Source organism: Pteropus vampyrus, unplaced genomic scaffold (assembly GCF_000151845.1).
Source record: "Pteropus vampyrus isolate Shadow unplaced genomic scaffold, Pvam_2.0 Scaffold23, whole genome shotgun sequence".
NCBI lineage: Eukaryota > Metazoa > Chordata > Mammalia > Chiroptera > Pteropodidae > Pteropus > Pteropus vampyrus.
The window spans coordinates 25,158-26,285 of NW_011888804.1; the positions used below are offsets into that span (position 1 = coordinate 25,158).

At 41.8% G+C, this 1,128-nt stretch overlaps 1 protein-coding gene across 1 annotated transcript in view; it reads right to left on the reverse strand.

The window, feature by feature from the left end:
* LOC105289361 (dynein heavy chain 10, axonemal-like) overlaps nucleotides 1–1,128 on the reverse strand; it is a 37,457-nt gene that overhangs the window by 13,874 nt on the left and 22,455 nt on the right. Inside the window, exon 10 of the mRNA XM_023528139.1 lies at nucleotides 492–632. Within this exon, the coding sequence (XP_023383907.1) occupies nucleotides 492–632 (141 nt within the window). The remainder of the gene's footprint in view (nucleotides 1–491; nucleotides 633–1,128) is intronic.

Below are 1,128 nucleotides of genomic sequence, written 5' to 3' on the forward strand. Positions count from 1 at the left end.
ACTTCACACATTCTCACTTACCTTCTGAGTAAGATGATACGCATTTTTTTTTTGTCTGCCTCTCCCACTAGAGACTGAGTTTTGAAGCCTGAATCTGCGTTTCGTTCATCTCTCTCTTTGCCTAATGCCATACTTGGAATACGCAAGCACCAGCTACATTTTTCTGAATTAATATAAAAGTACAGACATGACCTTCACACCTGGTTGGCTGTGACTGCTACTGTCACTGCTGTGACCCTCCTAACTGCCACGGGGCCCCTCACGAAGTGAGGTGCATAACGCTGTGCTTGATAGATTCCTACTGAATGTCTCCAATAAATAAACAAACCCACTTTGTTCTGGTTACCTGTGTTATGTGACATATTTATTTGGGAAAAACGCGACGATTTCCCTGAATTTAGATGGGAAAGACAGAAAATAGTGTGATTCAATTGTTCACATCTTGCCAAGTATATTGTTACTGCTAGAGCAGCTATAGATTTTTCAATTACCTCTTTACAATACTGTGCAAGAATGTCATTGAATTTCATCATCATTTGTCGATTAATAGCCTCCCGTGAACGAATATGCTTAAATTTTAAAAGCATGTCAAAGGCTGCTTCGGCCGACCGGAGAGTCTTAAAAGATTCAAGTCAAGAAAATATCCCTCGTGCCTCTGTAATTATCCTGAAAAAAAAAAAAAAGGCAAGAAATGAGCAAAAAGGAAATCAGTGCCTTGAGAAGGATTTCTATCGTGTTTTAGTAAAAGCTGGTGATCAGTTAAAAAAAAGGCAGATTGGAAAAAATAAAATTTAAATTTAAAAATGTCAAATTGGCTACTTTGGTTTTCTGCTCTCTCCCCTCAACCAGTTCAAAATGACAGAAAGGGAATTTTTCCAAGTATCAGCTCATAGAGACGAAGAAGGGGGAGACTACACGCAGCAGAAGAGATGGCTCAGGAATTTTTAGAAGGAGAGAAACTGCCTTTACAGAAGGCCGACAGTTACAACCTAATCGTGGCAATAGGGGTACCTGTCTGCTCCCCACAGAGACGTCTGAGAGGCTGAGCATTTGGGGGCACCAGGAAGGGGAGGGGCAAACAGTGTCTCCCTTCCCTACTCCGCACAGCCAGGCCAATATACCCGCCCC